We start from the raw sequence: 17548 nt of genomic DNA on the forward strand, positions 1-17548 counted from the left end.
TTGTCTGCTGCATTGTCTGTGTCTGTGCTTTATACAGAAACCCTCCAAGGCCTGTGGAGCATCAAATACACTTGAAGGAATCTCCCTTGAAGTGAAGGAGTCACTTTCCAGCAATTGCAAGCACCTCAACACTGCTGACAGGTCTGCTGATCCCAAGCTCCTGTGGACTCCGAAGGGTTAAACAACACAAGTGGTGCTTTACTACGTCCCTCCAGGCCCGAGCTGTCCTCTCACCGCGTTTGAGCCCAGTATCCTTCGTACAGGCTGCAATAACTGAACCCCTAAGCACTGAGTACTTTTGCAATGGCAAACGCTTATTGGCAACTTTGCAACAAGTGCATCGAGCTCCAAGTAGCCTAAACCTCCGGAAACTTCTACTTTCAAGATCTTCAACCACATCACATTGTGTACACCCTGGCCTGCTGCTTTGATAAGCTGCCCGAGGTCCTCCTGTGACTTCAGTGCCTCCAGCCTGTGAGTCCTGTGGAGGGTCATCTATGACTTCTTTGGGCTCCCCCAATTACTTGGGGCTTGCCCTGATTCTCCTGCTCTTGGTGAGTCTCCTGGACCTTGGTGGTCCCACCTTTGTACTTTCCTAACTTCCTGCTTGGATTGCATTTACCAAGACTTGTTTGTGCTCCCACCTGAAACAGACCCCTCAGCACTTGACATCCTTTGTAGAACAGCTTGTATCCAGCTCCTGGTTATCCTAAGCATCGCCTGGTCCCCACAGCTACAGAGTCAAGGTCATCAACATCATCCGTGAAGCACCTGACAGTGGAGCGTATTCGTCTTCCATGTCTCCTGGTCACTCCTGAGTGACATAGACTCTGTCCCCTCTGCGTTCAGGTACTCTTCTTCAAGAATCAACATTTGCATTCCCACAGCCAGTATCTCCTCTTCCATCAGCAGCACTTTTCTGAAGTTCTCCATTCGGTTCAACAGCGGTTTCAGACACCACTTCACACCTATGCACCCGGCTTCCCTGGTATAGGTAACGTGGGTACTAGGGTATCCACGGGTAAGGTGCCTCTACAACCTTCGGTTTTTATGGTGTTTCTTCAGGGTCCACTGGGAAAGGTCCTTAATCTTTAAAAATCCAACCGCGACTTACACGTAGAGTTGTACGGAGCCCACGGTCGTGTTCCCACACTGCAAGCGCTCTCCGGGGGGGTCCCTATCTACTCACCTTGGGTGGTTTTGTTGGGGTCCCAGCGATTGTACGCCCTCTCGACACTGTCCTGACTCGAGTCGTGGTTCTTATACCACTTTCTTAGTATATGGTTTGGTCCCCCACTGGGACCAACTGTGCCTTAGTGCTATTTACTGTGATTTATTTGATAAAGTATTGTGTGCTTTGTGTCTATCACCATGTAGGAGATACTGTAACATACTAGGTAGTGTTATATAATAAATACATATTATTGACAATACTTTACGGTTCTTTTTCATTTAATCTATACTATAAGATTGCATTCTGGTAAAACAAGCTGCTTTACACTCCTGCAAAACTCAGCCTGAAGGCTGCTCTCCACAGCTACCACTTGGAGAGCTTTAACGGTTGTCTAAGACCTCTTAAATCACCATAATGGTTGTCTGTAATGGTGAAAGGTGTCCACTTACATTAGTGGACATCATATATCAGGCCAGCTTCTCACAGAAGGCCTTACAGGTGATATCAACTCTGAATTATTTAAAGTCAAAGTTTCCTGTACTGCATAGATAGTATGGTGGAGGCCATTGTGTCAGTAGTACCTTATGTGAATTTGGCATGTACTCCACAAAGGGGGGGGGGGGGGGGATTTCGCTGTCCAAATCTAGTCAATCATTTGATATTTCAAAATAGCCTCAATTGTTTTACAATATAACGGAAATTGAAAACACAGACATCCTTCTTCTTAGCACCTTACCATTCGGCTGAAGAGGATTGAAGCACCAGATGGTTCCCGGTTTGCTGTCATCATAGCAGCAGCCTTTTACATTGCACTGATCTTTGGTGATTCCTCCGTAGCCACAGTTGACTCTTGATTTTGGTTCAATGGCACATTTGACTGTGGAAAACACATTTGTTTACATAAAAGATACATCTTGCAATCACAGGTTAGCAAATGAAACTGCAGATTGTCTATCAAAATCCATCAGGTTGAATTTATATTATACGTAACTCAATTGTAGATAAGTTGGCAAATCCAGAGAATACACACATTGTGGTGCATTTTCCTTCTCTGCCAAGACAGAGTTGGAAACTTCATCAAAGATAGAGTTGTCCAGCGTCAGTAGTTGTATTTTCACCTAAGCAGATCTAAGCACCATGGACAAAGACACTTGAATGGAAAATCCACAAATGCCCTCCTCTGCCAGTGGATTTTCTGCGCTAGTGGAATTTCCATCTCAAAGTGTGGACACTACAGATGCACCCACAAAGTGGGAGTACACTGCCAATGACTGCATGTCTACTCTGCCTAACATACTGGGTGAAGTAGATGATTCTAATCCGTAAGTGAAAGGCGACTCCCTTTGTTCAGCAAGCTGCCACAGTAAGGACTCCAACAGACATAGTGGCATATCCCTCACTCACATCAGGCAACTAATATTCAACTGCTTTTAGCATCATTTACTCAACAAGGACACCATGGATGAAGCAGCTGGAGTATTGTATGTCGTGGAATAACAGCCATATGCAGCACCCCAAAGTAGCTATGCAGCTAGAAGTCCACAAAGGAAATCAACCATTTCCGTTGAGATTTTATTTACTGTCCTCCTTCAAATGAGTAGGTAAGTCGCTTACATTAATGCAACAATATTTTCCTCTAGAAATCTGCTGAAAAGTCCTCCTTACACTGGACGAATACGTTACAGTTATGTCCTGAGCAAACTAATGCTGCAATAATTGGCAGAAAAATGAGATGAGCTGTTCTGGGTAATGTGTAGTGGGTTACATATGCGTCAGATTCAGAGACTCTCGTCTCTTTACATTTTAGAATTATTGCTCATTTCCTAGAAAGCACTCATTACACAGGTGTTTTATTTATTCCTACTGTTCACTAAGACTTTTTCCAAATTCAAATTATCATTCTCTGTGTGTAGATATTTCTCAAATTTGCTATCTTACGAATATTTACCTGATGTCATCTGACAAAGTTGTTTTGGGTATATTCTGTTATATCATTGGGAAAATTGGGAAGGGTCCTTAATCTTTAAATCTCCAACCGCTACTTATACGTAGAGTTATATGGAGCCCGCAGTAGTGTTCCCACAGTGTATGTGCTCTCCAGGGGGTCCCTATCTACTCACCTTGGGTGGTTCCTTGGGGTCCCATCTATTCTACATCCTCTCGACATTGTCCTGACTCGAGTGTTGGTTCTTATACGACTTTCTTAGTATATATTTCGATCCCCTCTGGGGCCCACTGTGCATTAGTGCTATTTACTGTGATTTCTTTGCTAAAGTATTGTGTGCATTGTGTCTATTTCGGTGTAGGAACTTTTGTAACGTACTAGATAGTGTCATATTACCTACTGGCGGTCGCCAGTAGGTAGTTATAGTTAGGACCACGTTTCCATAGGAAATCCGCAACATTCTATTTTGAATAACTTTGGCGCCGGTCGACGAATCCTCGCGAATTTTTCAAAATAGGTGGGGCGCTCCGCTCCGCTCCTACCCTGAAAGTCTCGGGGTGATTCGTCAAGCGGGGGCTGAGATAAAAGGGGGGTCCCAAAACGCGTTTTTCCCATGCATTTTTCCATAGGACCTTTAGACAGGGCTACAGCCCGAACGGCTGAACAGAATTACTAGAAATTTGGCAGAGAGGTAGTCCTCAGGTCAAGGAAGTGCCTTTTGTAGGCTTGGTGTAAATCTGTTCAGTAGAGTCTGAGAAAATAGCCTTTAAATCAATATATATATCTGAGCCAGCTTACGGTGCGCTTACGGTACGCTTACCGTACGCGTACGGTGGCGTGCGCGAGCGCGATTCTGATTGGCTGTTACATCTAAGTAAACATTCGAATCGGTCGAAACCAGGAAGCGGCGGCCGCCATTTTCTCTCTCGCACTCTGAGGGGGGGCTGTAAACAAAGGCAAAAAACATATAAAGGGGCTGTTTAGACAGCGCCCATGCACATAGCCATGTTAGTTGAGTCCTCAAATATCCCCCAAGGCCAAAAACGGTAAATTTTTATTTTTTGAAAATTTTGCCGATTACGCTTACCGTACGCGTACGGTGCGCTTACGCTAAAAATGTTAATAAAAAAAAAAACACTCTCTGTGCATGGCATATTATTGTCATCACTTACAAATTAAATTTAACAGATTACCTATCACAAGGAAGCGCATAATATGTCCTCCATGTGCGCACGGTGCGTAACGTGGGCACGCGGTGCGCGTAGCGCACTGCGTGCCCACCTTGCGTGTACGGCACTAAATGCGTAAAGTGGGCGCGCGGTGCGCGAAGCGCACCGCGTGCTCACTGTGCACGCACGGTGCGCGAAGCGCACCGTGCGCGCACGGAACGAACTGCGTTAAGTGGGTGTGCACGCCACGAATGGCGTAAAGTAAATTAGCATTTCAAAAACCGTACAAATTCACTGAAAAAACCATAGGTTTCACACACGTTATAGTTAGGAATTAGCATTTAAAAAACCTTGCTAATTCAATGAAAAAACCATAGGTTTCACACATGTTATAGTTAGCTGGAAATTTTACTGATAAAAAACCAATGAAATTCCCCCGTTATAGTTACTGTAGGCAACTATAACTCACGCGACCGTAATCCTCTGCTGATGACATATGTGTCTTTATGAAAAAAAAAAATTTGTAAAATATGTATAGCTAAAATTTAATGGAAGAAGACATGGGCAAATAAGTGTCTAAATACAGTATTAGCATCAGCAGAGGATTGCGGTCGCGTGAGTTATAGTATCAGTAAAATTTCCAGCTAACTATAACATGTGTGAAACCTATGGTTTTTTCATTGAATATAATATATACATATAATTAAAAATACTTTGTGTTGTTCTTTTCCATTTAATCTATCCTATAAGATTGCATTCTGGTAAAACAAGCTGCTTTATACTCCTTCAAGACTTAGCCTGAAGGCTGCTCTCCACAGCTACCACTTAGAGAGCTTTAACGGTTGTCTAAGACCTCTTAAACCACCATAAGGGTTGTCTGGACTGGTGCACGGTGCCTGCTTACATTAGTGGACATCATATACCAGGCTTGCTTCTCACAGAAGGCCATAGAAGTGATACCAACTCCGAAGTATTCAAAGTCAAACTTTCCTGTACTGCATAGATAGTATGGTGGAGGTCATTGTGTCAGTAGTTTCTTATGTGAATTTGGCAAATTGAAAACACAGACGTCCTTCTTCTTAGCACCTTACCGTTCGGCTGAAGTCGATTGAAGCACCGGATGGTTCCCGGTTTGCTGTCATCATAGCAGCAGCCTTTTACATTGCACTGCTCTTTGGTGATTCCTTCGTAGCCACAATTGACTCTTGATTTTGGTTCAATAGCACATTCGACTGTGGAATACACATTTGTTTACATAAAAAATACATCTTGCAATCACAGGTTAGAAAATGAAACTGCAGATTGTCTATCAAAATCCATCAGGTTGAATTTATATTATACATAACTCTATTGCAGATCTGTGAGCAAAACCCAGAGATTACACACATTGTGGTGCATTTTCCTTCTCTGCCAAGACAGAGAAGGAAACTCCATCAAAGATAGAGTTGTCCAGCGTCAGTAGCTGTATTTTCACCTAAGCAGATCTAAGCACTATGGACAAAGACACTTCAATGGAAAATCCACAAATGCCCTCCTCTGCCAGTGGATTTTCTGCGCTAGTGGAATTTCCATCTCAAAGTGTGGACACTACAGATGCACCCACAAATTGGGAGTACACTGCCAATGACTGCATGTCTACTCTGCCAAACATGCTGGGTGAAGTAAATGTTACTAATCCTTAAGTGAAAGGCGACTCCCTTTGTTCAGCAGTCTGCCACGGGAATGACTCAACAGAGTTAGTGGCAGATCCATCACTCAGATCAGGCAACTGATATTCAACCAGTTTTAGCATCATTTACTCAACAATGACACCATGGGTTAAGCAGCTGGAGTATTTTGCATCGTGGAATATCAGCCATATGCAGCACCCCAAAGTGTCTATGCAGCTAGAAGTCCACGCAGGAAATCAACCATTTCCTGTGAGATTTTATTTACTGTCATCCTCAAAATGAGAAGGTAAGTCTCTTACATTAATGCAACAATATTTTCATCTAGAAATCTGCTGAAAAGTCCTCCTTACACTGGACGAATACGTTACAGTTATGTCCTGAGCAAACTAGTGCTGCAATAATTGGTAGAAAAATGAGATGAGCTGTTCTGGGTAATGTGTAGTGGGTTACATATGCGTCAGATTCAGAGACTCTCGTCTCTACATTTTAGAATTATTGCTCATTTCCTACAAAGCACTCTTTACACTGGTATTTTATTTAATCCTACTGTTCACTAAGACTTTTTCCAAATTCAAATTATCATTCTCATTGTATAGATATTTCTCAAATTGACTATCTTACGAATATTTACCTGATGTCATCTCAAAAAGTTGTGTTGGGTATTATCTATTATATCATTGAGACGACTGGGAAGGGTCCTTAATCTTTAAAACTCCACCGCGACTTATGCGTAGAGTTGTACGGAGCCCGCTGTAGTGTTCCCACCATGCATGCACTCTCTGGGGGGTCCCTATCTACTCACCTTTGCTAGTTCCTTGGGGTCCCATCGATTCTATATCCTCTCGACATTGTCCTGACTCGAGTGGTGGTTCTTATACGACTTTCTTAGTATATGGTTCGATCCCCTCTGGGGCCCACTGTGCATTAGTGCTATTTACTGTGATTTCTTTGCTAAAGTATTGTGTGCATTGTGTCTATCTCGGTGTAGGAACTTTTGTAACATACTAGATAGTGTCATATAATATATACATATAATTAAAAATACTTTGTGTGGTTCTTTTCCATTTAATCTATCCTATAAGATTGCATTCTGGAAAAACAAGCTGCTTTATACTCCTTCAAGACTTAGCCTGAAGGCTGCTCTCCACAGCTACCACTTAGAGAGCTTTAACGGTTGTCTAAGACCTCTTAAACCACCATAAGGGTTGTCTGGACTGGTGCACGGTGCCTGCTTACATTAGTGGACATCATATACCAGGCTTGCTTCTCACAGAAGGCCATAGAAGTGATACCAACTCCGAAGTATTCAAAGTCAAACTTTACTGTACTGCATAGATAGTATGGTGGAGGTCATTGTGTCAGTAGTTTCTTATGTGAATTTGGCATGTATTCCACAAAGAGGGGTATTTCGATGTTCAAATCTAGTCAATCATTTGATATTTCAAAATATCCTCAACTGTTTTACAAGAAACCGCAAATTGAAAACACAGACGTCCTTCTTCTTAGCACCTTACCGTTCGGCTGAAGTCGATTGAAGCACCAGATGGTTCCCGGTTTGCTGTCATCATAGCAGCAGCCTTTTACATTGCACTGCTCTTTGGTGATTCCTTCGTAGCCACAATTGACTCTTGATTTTGGTTCAATAGCACATTCGACTGTGGAATACACATTTGTTTACATAAAAAATACATCTTGCAATCACAGGTTAGAAAATGAAACTGCAGATTGTCTATCAAAATCCATCAGGTTGAATTTATATTATACATAACTCTATTGCAGATCTGTGAGCAAAACCCAGAGATTACACACATTGTGGTGCATTTTCCTTCTCTGCCAAGACAGAGAAGGAAACTCCATCAAAGATAGAGTTGTCCAGCGTCAGTAGCTGTATTTTCACCAAAGCAGATCTAAGCACTATAAACAAAGACACTTCAATGGAAAATCCACAAATGCCCTCCTCTGCCAGTGGATTTTCTGCGCTAGTGGAATTTCCATCTCAAAGTGTGGACACTACAGATGCACCCACATATTGGGAGTACACTGCCAATGACTGCATGTCTACTCTGCCAAACATGCTGGGTGAAGTAAATGTCACTAATCCTTAAGTGAAAGGCGACTCCCTTTGTTCTGCAGTCTGCCACGGGAATGACTCAACAGAGTTAGTGGCAGATCCATCACTCAGATCAGGCAACTGATATTCAACTAGTTTTAGCATCATTTACTCAACAATGACACCATGGGTTAAGCAGCTGGAGTATTTTGCATCGTGGAATATCAGCCATATGCAGCACCCCAAAGTGTCTACGCAGCTAGAAGTCCACGCAGGAAATCAACCATTTCCTGTGAGATTTTATTTACTGTCATCCTCAAAATGAGAAGGTAAGTCTCTTAAATTAATGCAACAATATTTTCCTCTAGAAATCTGCTGAAAAGTCCTCCTTACACTGGACGAATACATTACAGTTATGTCCTGAGCAAACTAGTGCTGCAATAATTGGTAGAAAAATGAGATGAGCTGTTCTGGGTAATGTGTAGTGGGTTACATATGCGTCAGATTCAGAGACTCTCGTCTCTTTACATTTTAGAATTATTGCTCATTTCCTACAAAGCACTCTTTACACTGGTATTTTATTTTATCCTACTGTTCACTAAGACTTTTTCCAAATTCAAATTATCATTCTCATTGTATAGATATTTCTCAAATTGACTATCTTACGAATATTTACCTGATGTCATCTCAAAAAGTTGTTTTGGGTATTATCTGTTATATCATTGGGAAGACTGGGAAGGGTCCTTAATCTTTAAAACTCCACCGTGACTTATGCGTAGAGTTGTACGGAGCCCACTGTAGTGTTCCCACCATGCATGCACTCTCTGGGGGGTCCCTATCTACTCACCTTTGCTAGTTCCTTGGGGTCCCATCGATTCTATATCCTCTCGACATTGTCCTGACTCGAGTGGTGGTTCTTATACGACTTTCTTAGTATGTGGTTTGATCCCCTCTGGGGCCCACTGTGCATTAGTGCTATTAACTGTGATTTCTTTGCTAAAGTATTGTGTGCATTGTGTCTATCTCGGTGTAGGAACTTTTGTAACGTACTAGATAGTGTCATATAATATATACATATAATTAAAAATACTTTGTGTGGTTCTTTTCCATTTAATCTATCCTATAAGATTGCATTCTGGTAAAACAAGCTGCTTTATACTCCTTCAAGACTTAGCCTGAAGGCTGCTCTCCACAGCTACCACTTAGAGAGCTTTAACGGTTGTCTAAGACCTCTTAAACCACCATAAGGGTTGTCTGGACTGGTGCACGGTGCCTGCTTACATTAGTGGACATCATATACCAGGCTTGCTTCTCACAGAAGGCCATAGAAGTGATACCAACTCCGAAGTATTCAAAGTCAAACGTTCCTGTACTGCATAGATAGTATGGTGGAGGTCATTGTGTCAGTAGTTTCTTATGTGAATTTGGCATGTATTCCACAAAGAGGGGTATTTCGATGTTCAAATCTAGTCAATCATTTGATATTTTAAAATATCCTCAACTGTTTTACAAGAAACCGCAAATTGAAAACACAGACGTCCTTCTTCTTAGCACCTTACCGTTTGGCTGAAGTCGATTGAAGCACCAGATGGTTCCCGGTTTGCTGTCATCATAGCAGCAGCCTTTTACATTGCACTGCTCTTTGGTGATTCCTTCGTAGCCACAATTGACTCTTGATTTTGGTTCAATAGCACATTCGACTGTGGAATACACATTTGTTTACATAAAAAATACATCTTGCAATCACAGGTTAGAAAATGAAACTGCAGATTGTCTATCAAAATCCATCAGGTTGAATTTATATTATACATAACTCTATTGCAGATCTGTGAGCAAAACCCAGAGATTACACACATTGTGGTGCATTTTCCTTCTCTGCCAAGACAGAGAAGGAAACTCCATCAAAGATAGAGTTGTCCAGCGTCAGTAGCTGTATTTTCACCTAAGCAGATCTAAGCACTATGGACAAAGACACTTCAATGGAAAATCCACAAATGCCCTCCTCTGCCAGTGGATTTTCTGCGCTAGTGGAATTTCCATCTCAAAGTGTGGACACTACAGATGCACCCACAAATTGGGAGTACACTGCCAATGACTGCATGTCTACTCTGCCAAACATGCTGGGTGAAGTAAATGTCACTAATCCTTAAGTGAAAGGCGACTCCCTTTGTTCAGCAGTCTGCCACGGGAATGACTCAACAGAGTTAGTGGCAGATCCATCACTCAGATCAGGCAACTGATATTCAACTAGTTTTAGCATCATTTACTCAACAATGACACCATGGGTTAAGCAGCTGGAGTATTTTGCATTGTGGAATATCAGCCATATGCAGCACCCCAAAGTGTCTATGCAGCTAGAAGTCCACGTAGGAAATCAACCATTTCCTGTGAGATTTTATTTACTGTCATCCTCAAAATGAGAAGGTAAGTCTCTTACATTAATGCAACAATATTTTCCTCTAGAAATCTGCTGAAAAGTCCTCCTTACACTGGACGAATACGTTACAGTTATGTCCTGAGCAAACTAGTGCTGCAATAATTGGTAGAAAAATGAGATGAGCTGTTCTGGGTAATGTGTAGTGGGTTACATATGCGTCAGATTCAGAGACTCTCGTCTCTTTACATTTTAGAATTATTGCTCATTTCCTACAAAGCACTCTTTACACTGGTATTTTATTTAATCCTACTGTTCACTAAGACTTTTTCCAAATTCAAATTATCATTCTCATTGTATAGATATTTCTCAAATTGACTATCTTACGAATATTTACCTGATGTTATCTCAAAAAGTTGTTTTGGGTATTATCTGTTATATCATTGGGTAGACTGGGAAGGGTCCTTAATCTTTAAAACTCCACCGCGACTTATGCGTAGAGTTGTACGGAGCCCGCTGTAGTGTTCCCACCGTGCATGCACTTTCTGGGGGGTCCCAATCTACTCACCGTTGCTAGTTCCTTGGGGTCCCATCGATTCTATATCCTCTCGACATTGTCCTGACTGGAGTGGTGGTTCTTATACGACTTTCTTAGTATATGGTTTGATCCCCTCTGGGGCCCACTGTGCATTAGTGCTATTAACTGTGATTTCTTTGCTAAAGTATTGTGTGCTTTGTGTCTATCTCGGTGTAGGAACTTTTGTAACGTACTAGATAGTGTCATATAATATATACATATAATTAAAAATACTTTGTGTGGTTCTTTTCCATTTAATCTATCCTATAAGATTGCATTCTGGTAAAACAAGCTGCTTTATACTCCTTCAAGATTTAGCCTGAAGGCTGCTCTCCACAACTACCACTTAGAGAGCTTTAACGGTTGTCTAAGACCTCTTAAACCACCATAAAGGTTGTCTGGACTGGTGCACGGTGCCTGCTTACATTAGTGGATATCATATACCAGGCTTGCTTCTCACAGAAGGCCATAGAAGTGATACCAACTTCGAAGTATCCAAAGTCAAACTTTCCTGTACTGCATAGAGAGTATGCTGGAGGCCATTGTGTCAGTAGTTTCTTATGTGAATTTGGCATGTGTTCTACAAAGAGGGGTATTTCGATGTTCAAATCTAGTCAATCATTTGATATTTCAAAATATCCTCAACTGTTTTACAAGAAACCGCAAATTGAAAACACAGACGTCCTTCTTCTTAGCACCTTACCGTTCGGCTGAAGTCGATTGAAGCACCAGATGGTTCCCGGTTTGCTGTCATCATAGCAGCAGCCTTTTACATTGCACTGCTCTTTGGTGATTCCTTCGTAGCCACAATTGACTCTTGATTTTGGTTCAATAGCACATTCGACTGTGGAATACACATTTGTTTACATAAAAAATACATCTTGCAATCACAGGTTAGAAAATGAAACTGCAGATTGTCTATCAAAATCCATCAGGTTGAATTTATATTATACATAACTCTATTGCAGATCTGTGAGCAAAACCCAGAGAGTACACACATTGTGGTGCATTTTCCTTCTCTGCCAAGACAGAGAAGGAAACTCCATCAAAGATAGAGTTGTCCAGCGTCAGTAGCTGTATTTTCACCTAAGCATATGTAAGCACTATGGACAAAGACACTTCAATGGAAAATCCAAAAATGCCCTCCTATGCCAGAGGATTTTCTGCACTAGTGAAATTTGCATCTCAAAGTGTGGACACTACAGATGCACCCACAAAGTGGGAATACACTGCCAATGACTGCATGTCTACTCTGCCTAACATGCTGGGTGAAGTAGATGATACTAAGCCTTAAGTGAAAGTCCACTCCCTTTGTTCAGCAGACTGCCACAGTAATGACTCCAACAGACATAGAGGCAGATCCCTCACTCACTCAGGCAACTGATATTCAACAATATTTAGCATCATTTACTCAACAATGACACCATGGGTGAAGCAGCTGGAGTATTTTACGTCATGGAATATCAGCCATATGCAGCACCCCAAATTGCCAATGCAGCTAGAAGGTCACGCAGGGAATCAACCATTTCCTGTCCGATGTTATTTCCTGTCCTCCTCCAAATGAGATTGTACGTCTATTACATAAATACAATAATAGTTTCCTTTAGAAATCTGCTGAATAGCACTCTTTAAATTAGACAAATACTTGACAGTTTTGTCCTGAGCAAACTAGTGCTGCAATAATTGTTAGAAAAATTAGATGAGCTGTTCTGGGTAATGTGTAGTGGGTTACATATGCGTCAGATTCAGAGACTCTCGTCTCTTTACATTTTAGAATGATTGCTCATTTCCTACAAAGCACTCTTTACACTGGTATTTTATTTTATCCTACTGTTCACTAAGACTTTTTCCAAATTCAAATTATCATTCTCATTGTATAGATATTTCTCAAATTGACTATCTTACGAATATTTACCTGATGTCATCTCAAAAAGTTGTGTTGGGTATTATCTATTATATCATTGAGACGACTGGGAAGGGTCCTTAATCTTTAAAACTCCACCGCGACTTATGCGTAGAGTTGTACGGAGCCCGCTGTAGTGTTCCCACCATGCATGCACTCTCTGGGGGGTCCCTATCTACTCACCTTTGCTAGTTCCTTGGGGTCCCATCGATTCTATATCCTCTCGACATTGTCCTGACTCGAGTGGTGGTTCTTATACGACTTTCTTAGTATATGGTTCGATCCCCTCTGGGGCCCACTGTGCATTAGTGCTATTTACTGTGATTTCTTTGCTAAAGTATTGTGTGCATTGTGTCTATCTCGGTGTAGGAACTTTTGTAACATACTAGATAGTGTCATATAATATATACATATAATTAAAAATACTTTGTGTGGTTCTTTTCCATTTAATCTATCCTATAAGATTGCATTCTGGAAAAACAAGCTGCTTTATACTCCTTCAAGACTTAGCCTGAAGGCTGCTCTCCACAGCTACCACTTAGAGAGCTTTAACGGTTGTCTAAGACCTCTTAAACCACCATAAGGGTTGTCTGGACTGGTGCACGGTGCCTGCTTACATTAGTGGACATCATATACCAGGCTTGCTTCTCACAGAAGGCCATAGAAGTGATACCAACTCCGAAGTATTCAAAGTCAAACTTTACTGTACTGCATAGATAGTATGGTGGAGGTCATTGTGTCAGTAGTTTCTTATGTGAATTTGGCATGTATTCCACAAAGAGGGGTATTTCGATGTTCAAATCTAGTCAATCATTTGATATTTCAAAATATCCTCAACTGTTTTACAAGAAACCGCAAATTGAAAACACAGACGTCCTTCTTCTTAGCACCTTACCGTTCGGCTGAAGTCGATTGAAGCACCAGATGGTTCCCGGTTTGCTGTCATCATAGCAGCAGCCTTTTACATTGCACTGCTCTTTGGTGATTCCTTCGTAGCCACAATTGACTCTTGATTTTGGTTCAATAGCACATTCGACTGTGGAATACACATTTGTTTACATAAAAAATACATCTTGCAATCACAGGTTAGAAAATGAAACTGCAGATTGTCTATCAAAATCCATCAGGTTGAATTTATATTATACATAACTCTATTGCAGATCTGTGAGCAAAACCCAGAGATTACACACATTGTGGTGCATTTTCCTTCTCTGCCAAGACAGAGAAGGAAACTCCATCAAAGATAGAGTTGTCCAGCGTCAGTAGCTGTATTTTCACCAAAGCAGATCTAAGCACTATAAACAAAGACACTTCAATGGAAAATCCACAAATGCCCTCCTCTGCCAGTGGATTTTCTGCGCTAGTGGAATTTCCATCTCAAAGTGTGGACACTACAGATGCACCCACATATTGGGAGTACACTGCCAATGACTGCATGTCTACTCTGCCAAACATGCTGGGTGAAGTAAATGTCACTAATCCTTAAGTGAAAGGCGACTCCCTTTGTTCTGCAGTCTGCCACGGGAATGACTCAACAGAGTTAGTGGCAGATCCATCACTCAGATCAGGCAACTGATATTCAACTAGTTTTAGCATCATTTACTCAACAATGACACCATGGGTTAAGCAGCTGGAGTATTTTGCATCGTGGAATATCAGCCATATGCAGCACCCCAAAGTGTCTACGCAGCTAGAAGTCCACGCAGGAAATCAACCATTTCCTGTGAGATTTTATTTACTGTCATCCTCAAAATGAGAAGGTAAGTCTCTTAAATTAATGCAACAATATTTTCCTCTAGAAATCTGCTGAAAAGTCCTCCTTACACTGGACGAATACATTACAGTTATGTCCTGAGCAAACTAGTGCTGCAATAATTGGTAGAAAAATGAGATGAGCTGTTCTGGGTAATGTGTAGTGGGTTACATATGCGTCAGAATCAGAGACTCTCGTCTCTTTACATTTTAGAATTATTGCTCATTTCCTAAAAAGCACTCTTTACACTGGTATTTTATTTTATCCTACTGTTCACTAAGACTTTTTCCAAATTCAAATTATCATTCTCATTGTATAGATATTTCTCAAATTGACTATCTTACGAATATTTACCTGATGTCATCTCAAAAAGTTGTTTTGGGTATTATCTGTTATATCATTGGGAAGACTGGGAAGGGTCCTTAATCTTTAAAACTCCACCGTGACTTATGCGTAGAGTTGTACGGAGCCCACTGTAGTGTTCCCACCATGCATGCACTCTCTGGGGGGTCCCTATCTACTCACCTTTGCTAGTTCCTTGGGGTCCCATCGATTCTATATCCTCTCGACATTGTCCTGACTCGAGTGGTGGTTCTTATACGACTTTCTTAGTATGTGGTTTGATCCCCTCTGGGGCCCACTGTGCATTAGTGCTATTAACTGTGATTTCTTTGCTAAAGTATTGTGTGCATTGTGTCTATCTCGGTGTAGGAACTTTTGTAACGTACTAGATAGTGTCATATAATATATACATATAATTAAAAATACTTTGTGTGGTTCTTTTCCATTTAATCTATCCTATAAGATTGCATTCTGGTAAAACAAGCTGCTTTATACTCCTTCAAGACTTAGCCTGAAGGCTGCTCTCCACAGCTACCACTTAGAGAGCTTTAACGGTTGTCTAAGACCTCTTAAACCACCATAAGGGTTGTCTGGACTGGTGCACGGTGCCTGCTTACATTAGTGGACATCATATACCAGGCTTGCTTCTCACAGAAGGCCATAGAAGTGATACCAACTCCGAAGTATTCAAAGTCAAACTTTACTGTACTGCATAGATAGTATGGTGGAGGTCATTGTGTCAGTAGTTTCTTATGTGAATTTGGCATGTATTCCACAAAGAGGGGTATTTCGATGTTCAAATCTAGTCAATCATTTGATATTTCAAAATATCCTCAACTGTTTTACAAGAAACCGCAAATTGAAAACACAGACGTCCTTCTTCTTAGCACCTTACCGTTCGGCTGAAGTCGATTGAAGCACCAGATGGTTCCCGGTTTGCTGTCATCATAGCAGCAGCCTTTTACATTGCACTGCTCTTTGGTGATTCCTTCGTAGCCACAATTGACTCTTGATTTTGGTTCAATAGCACATTCGACTGTGGAATACACATTTGTTTACATAAAAAATACATCTTGCAATCACAGGTTAGAAAATGAAACTGCAGATTGTCTATCAAAATCCATCAGGTTGAATTTATATTATACATAACTCTATTGCAGATCTGTGAGCAAAACCCAGAGATTACACACATTGTGGTGCATTTTCCTTCTCTGCCAAGACAGAGAAGGAAACTCCATCAAAGATAGAGTTGTCCAGCGTCAGTAGCTGTATTTTCACCTAAGCAGATCTAAGCACTATGGACAAAGACACTTCAATGGAAAATCCACAAATGCCCTCCTCTGCCAGTGGATTTTCTGCGCTAGTGGAATTTCCATCTCAAAGTGTGGACACTACAGATGCACCCACAAATTGGGAGTACACTGCCAATGACTGCATGTCTACTCTGCCAAACATGCTGGGTGAAGTAAATGTCACTAATCCTTAAGTGAAAGGCGACTCCCTTTGTTCAGCAGTCTGCCACGGGAATGACTCAACAGAGTTAGTGGCAGATCCATCACTCAGATCAGGCAACTGATATTCAACTAGTTTTAGCATCATTTACTCAACAATGACACCATGGGTTAAGCAGCTGGAGTATTTTGCATCGTGGAATATCAGCCATATGCAGCACCCCAAAGTGTCTATGCAGCTTGAAGTCCACGTAGGAAATCAACCATTTCCTGTGAGATTTTATTTACTGTCATCCTCAAAATGAGAAGGTAAGTCTCTTACATTAATGCAACAATATTTTCCTCTAGAAATCTGCTGAAAAGTCCTCCTTACACTGGACGAATACGTTACAGTTATGTCCTGAGCAAACTAGTGCTGCAATAATTGGTATGTAAGCACTATGGACAAAGACACTTCAATGGAAAATCCAAAAATGCCCTCCTATGCCAGAGGATTTTCTGCACTAGTGAAATTTGCATCTCAAAGTGTGGACACTACAGATGCACCCACAAAGTGGGAATACACTGCCAATGACTGCATGTCTACTCTGCCTAACATGCTGGGTGAAGTAGATGATACTAAGCCTTAAGTGAAAGTCCACTCCCTTTGTTCAGCAGACTGCCACAGTAATGACTCCAACAGACATAGAGGCAGATCCCTCACTCACTCAGGCAACTGATATTCAACAATATTTAGCATCATTTACTCAACAATGACACCATGGGTGAAGCAGCTGGAGTATTTTACGTCATGGAATATCAGCCATGTGCAGCACCCCAAATTGCCAATGCAGCTAGAAGGTCACGCAGGGAATCAACCATTTCCTGTCCGATGTTATTTCCTGTCCTCCTCCAAATGAGATTGTACGTCTATTACATAAATACAATAATAGTTTCCTTTAGAAATCTGCTGAATAGCACTCTTTAAATTAGACAAATACTTGACAGTTTTGTCCTGAGCAAACTAGTGCTGCAATAATTGTTAGAAAAATGAGATGAGCTGTTCTGGGGAATGTGTATGCGTCAGATTCAGAGACTCTCGTCTCTTTACATTTTAGAATTATTGCTCATATCCTACAAAGCACTCATTGCAAAGCTGTT

At 41.3% G+C, this 17548-nt stretch overlaps 1 protein-coding gene across 1 annotated transcript in view; it reads right to left on the reverse strand.

Annotated features, from left to right (window-relative positions):
- The window catches only part of LOC146829998 (uncharacterized), a 129920-nt gene that overhangs the window by 108273 nt on the left and 4099 nt on the right, over positions 1-17548 (reverse strand). The window contains exons 3-8 of the mRNA XM_085603681.1: positions 15853-15993; positions 13758-13898; positions 11663-11803; positions 9568-9708; positions 7473-7613; positions 1911-2051 (exon numbers count right to left, since the gene is read on the reverse strand). Of these exons, the coding sequence (XP_085459807.1) occupies positions 1911-2051; positions 7473-7613; positions 9568-9708; positions 11663-11803; positions 13758-13898; positions 15853-15993 (846 nt within the window). The remainder of the gene's footprint in view (positions 1-1910; positions 2052-7472; positions 7614-9567; positions 9709-11662; positions 11804-13757; positions 13899-15852; positions 15994-17548) is intronic.

This window comes from Triturus cristatus, chromosome 5_1 (assembly GCF_964204655.1).
Source record: "Triturus cristatus chromosome 5_1, aTriCri1.1, whole genome shotgun sequence".
In the NCBI taxonomy this organism is placed as follows: domain Eukaryota; kingdom Metazoa; phylum Chordata; class Amphibia; order Caudata; family Salamandridae; genus Triturus; species Triturus cristatus.